The sequence below is a fragment of the Hypanus sabinus genome, chromosome 9 (assembly GCF_030144855.1).
Source record: "Hypanus sabinus isolate sHypSab1 chromosome 9, sHypSab1.hap1, whole genome shotgun sequence".
Classification (NCBI taxonomy): Eukaryota; Metazoa; Chordata; class Chondrichthyes; order Myliobatiformes; family Dasyatidae; genus Hypanus; species Hypanus sabinus.
This window is the reverse complement of record NC_082714.1, coordinates 134,360,308-134,364,346: the sequence shown is the minus strand read 5'-3', so window position 1 is coordinate 134,364,346 and position 4,039 is coordinate 134,360,308. Positions and strand designations below refer to the sequence as shown.

The following is a 4,039-nucleotide window of genomic DNA, read 5'->3' as shown; positions in this document are numbered from 1 at the left end:
AACCGTGGGGGAGGCTGTTCATTGTAGCTGATGTTCAATCGTTTAATTTATTCATAAGTTTCTCAGTTTATCTTCTCTTTGCACGTATTCGTGTACAAACAACTGAATTGGCCGCCTGACCTTTTGTCTTTGCCCCGTAGCCGTTGGGGAATTTGTTGTGATGTTTTGCCGCTAACGTGATAAAAATGTTTGGATTATTGATACCAGCTTCGGAGCTTTCGTTGGTCATCAGACTTTGAGTGTGAGTGTGTCTGTGTCTGTGTGTGTGTGTGTGTGCGCGCGCGTGTATTTAGATTAAAACCAAGTATTGGCAGCTGCCTTCCTTTTTCTTCAAAACGTTTTAATCCTATTAATTAAAGCGTCCTCCTGATTGGGTGGACGGCAGGTCCCAACAGGCGAATCTCTGTAATAACCTGAAAGTGGGATAGAAAGTGAGGCACATCCCTCCCGGTGTCAGGACACGCTGGAGTAGGAGTCGCGGAGCTGCCACCGTTTTCACAGCAGCTGTATGTGGACTTTTTTTTTCTTCAAAACGCTGAACAAATAACATTGAAGAAAGACGAAAAGGAGTAATTGTTTTGATTCAAGTGACTGATTCTAAAACATGAACGTTGCGGAAGGAGATCTATTTCACAACACCGCAAACATCTCTGTCAAAGGGAGGGATGAGTTAAATTCCATTGTCAATGACACATATATTGATCTGCCCCAGCGCTACGGCCAATCTACGTTTAGCTACAGTGGAACTAGCCGTGGTGCTGAAAACCGGGAGAGCTGGGCTGCACAAAGCTGTACTCCATACACCATCGGTCAGAATCCAAAGACAACAGAAAGCAGCGAAGAACAGACTGCAGACGAAGAAGATAGCGACGGTCGCTCGGCCGGGAGCACAAGGAATCTATGCAGTGACAACGAGAACAAACTAAAAAGTTCAATTGGCAAGAAAGGCAAAGAGCCGCGGTCGCTAAGGCTAAGTATTAACGCAAGAGAGAGGAGAAGAATGCACGACTTAAATGATGCACTGGATGGCCTTAGATCTGTGATCCCCTATGCTCACAGCCCATCGGTACGAAAACTGTCCAAAATCGCCACTTTGCTTCTGGCGAAGAACTACATCCTGATGCAGGCTCAGGCTTTGGATGAAATGAGGCGGCTGGTAGCGTATTTGAACCAGGGCCAGGCCCTGACAGGACCCATTCCATCTGCAGCTGCACTGACTAACACTCTCAGCTCTTTTGGACAGGCTGCTGTTTATCCATTCACGGGTACTTCTATCGCTTCTTGTCCGGACAAATGCGCCGTGTACACAGGAACACCCTCCAGTCTTTGCAAACATTGTAACGACAAGCCTTAATCAATATTCCATTCATCCATCTGTCCATCCATTCAAACGTCCATTCGGTTGTGGATCTATAAACTTCTCTTGCTCATTTTGGTTTCTGTATCGAATAAATCCCATCTACATTTTGTCTCCAGATAGCATCCCTTCTGCGGGAATTTTAAGTATCCCCACATCCACCCGCCCCTTATCGTGATCCTTTCCTGTTTGTAGAATATGATCTGAATAGATAGATGGATAAATGGCTCATAAAAGACTTACATTATGGAATATGTGAGTTACTTTTTAATGTCTTATAAATCACTGCACTCCTTAGGGCGTTCAACAGTTGTTAACTATGCAACATCCATACGCCATGATCAAAAGCTATAAGAGATCGATTTCCCATTAAATCTGGTAACATTATTATGAATAATGCTATTTACGAAGTGAGAGGCATTTATATTTCAGCCCGAGTTTAAAAAAGGGTCTTATATTTTGTCAGATTAACTCTGTTCATGCATTTGACGTCGATGGGAAACAGTTCTGTTAAGGTTAAGGGAAGAAAGTGCGAAATCGGCCTTTAAGGAGAATGATTGTATATTAAATTTGGTTAAATGCCGCAGACCATGCACTTAATAGCAGACGTTTAGGTAAACGTTATTTGCTCTGGTGTTCTTCGCTATTCCATTGAAAAACATGTTATGACAAATATATTTCCAAAGTCACTTATTTTTTCCTGCTCAACTACCAACAGCTTCGTTCATGTATATGTATTTAATCGAATAAATTTAACAGGTCAAAATACGTTGTCGGTTATGTTGTTTGTTGGCTTGATCCGCTTAGAAATGAATAATATTCTATGATAAATGATATTTTCTTCTTGTTATTGTAATAACAATTTGACTTTCTGCATGCTTCGCCACGTTATTAAACGATGGCAATCCAATGATTGCTAGCAAATCATCTGAACTTCTAAACTAGATTTGCTAGAGAAAAGCTTTTCGTGAATCAAAATACCATGCGAAAAAAAACTATCGCCTGAGTTATTACATCTTGATTTTATTGTAAGTTTTAAACATATGAATTTATAATCAATGAATGTCTCTGCTGTAAAACTTTAATGAAAAAGTTGAATGCGATATAATTAAGAATGTTATTCACAGTTCATTGTTACAGGTATTTTAATGAAGCTCCAGACAAAGCAGATATCACCCTGCACTCATCGTTTCGACAAATTTTCCTCTCATGCGGCGTTATGAATTAGTGAATTTAGACAACACATTTAAACATATTTCCAATCGAAAAACATAAAGGATGTTGATCTGTGAAAAAGGCGCGGAATGTACTAAGATCTTCATAAGAACGTTGTCTGTATGCTCGAGTAAATTACAATTATTTAAAAGTTTAAATATAAACTTAAATTGTATCTAAACGCTTAAAAGTTAATATCGGCGATGTTTCTGAGCTTGCAATTTTTGATCATCAAACAATGAGCATAATTTATCGGCATGTGATTTCTGTATTTAGTTATATCTATTTCAGTTTTAGTTTTAACCGAATTAATTAAAGTTAAGTCTAAATAACTAACGCATGCGTGAAATTTGTTTATGTAGTGATGGAAACAATAACGTATTGACTTGCAAGAATTAAACAGCAGACTGAAGTACTGTCGGATCCCACTTCCGAATCTTACACTGGAATAGAGGGTTTCAATCGTCCCTCCATACTGGGGTATGAATATGGTTTTGTCAAATTTCTTTTATGATACCATTACTATAATTTGCTGGGGAACATCAGCTTTCCTGGGGAGTACTACAAAATGTTGCTTGGAAATATCAATTCACTTATTTTCAGCTGTAAATAGTATTTGGGAACTTTATTCTTAGAGTGCCCAAAGCTTTCAAGCAGGTTTATACATGAGCATTATATGATGTTCAACTTGGAATTGTGCCTAAGTAATGTATAAGCTACTTTAATGTCAGGAAACAGAAATATTAATTTATGATTCCTCAAAAATGTTATATTTTTCAATGGGCCATTAAAAAATCTGAAATTAAAACTATGGGAGGTTGGATATAAAATTAATATAAATTTATAAATGCAGCAGAATCAGATAACAATTGAAAAAAAGAAGTTTCAGATATCAGCTTATGAAGTTGCAGATTAGTGGTAACAGTAAACTGAAGAAATTCCTTCATCAGAAGCAAATGATATTGGACCTTTAAACCTTGAATCCTAAAACAGTGAAGTAATTAATATCAACCCTGAAATACAAAGAAATAAGCAGGATAATACAAATTGGATCTTTGGGCACAGGAGACATAATAATTAAGTCTCTACTTAAACAATAGGGAATAGTTTACCCTCTGCTGCTCCATGAAAACAGTAGAATTAAAATGGAAGTGATATTAATACTGGGTTCATTTTTTCTTAATCACCTCCTCTTTTAGCCCCTTCTATTTTCATAGTGAGGCACCGATTTGACTTATGAAGTAGACTTATTAAATATGGAAATTGAGCTCCTGAAAGACTATAAGACATAGGCCATTCGATTCTGTTCCACCATTCTTTCATGGCAGATTTGTTATCCCTCTCAATCCCTTTCTCCTGTCTTCTCCCCACAACCTTTGACACCCTTACCAATCCAGAACCTGTCAACCTCTGCTTTAAATATACCCAGTGACTTGGCCTCTACAGCCATATGTGGCAATGAATTCC

The 4,039-nt window shown here is 38.1% G+C and overlaps 1 protein-coding gene across 1 annotated transcript; it reads left to right on the top strand.

The window, feature by feature from the left end:
- Positions 1-565: 565 nt before the first annotated feature.
- bhlhe23 (basic helix-loop-helix family, member e23) lies at positions 566-2,894 on the top strand. The gene has a single exon (XM_059978760.1). It carries the CDS (start codon positions 605-607, stop codon positions 1,352-1,354), a length of 750 nt encoding a protein of 249 aa, XP_059834743.1. The 5' UTR covers positions 566-604; the 3' UTR covers positions 1,355-2,894.
- Positions 2,895-4,039: the final 1,145 nt, after the last annotated feature.

Coding starts and splice junctions, on each gene's coding strand:
- bhlhe23 (XM_059978760.1), top strand. CDS start 605: ATGAACGTTGCGGAAGGAGATCTATTTCACAACACCGCAAACATCTCT.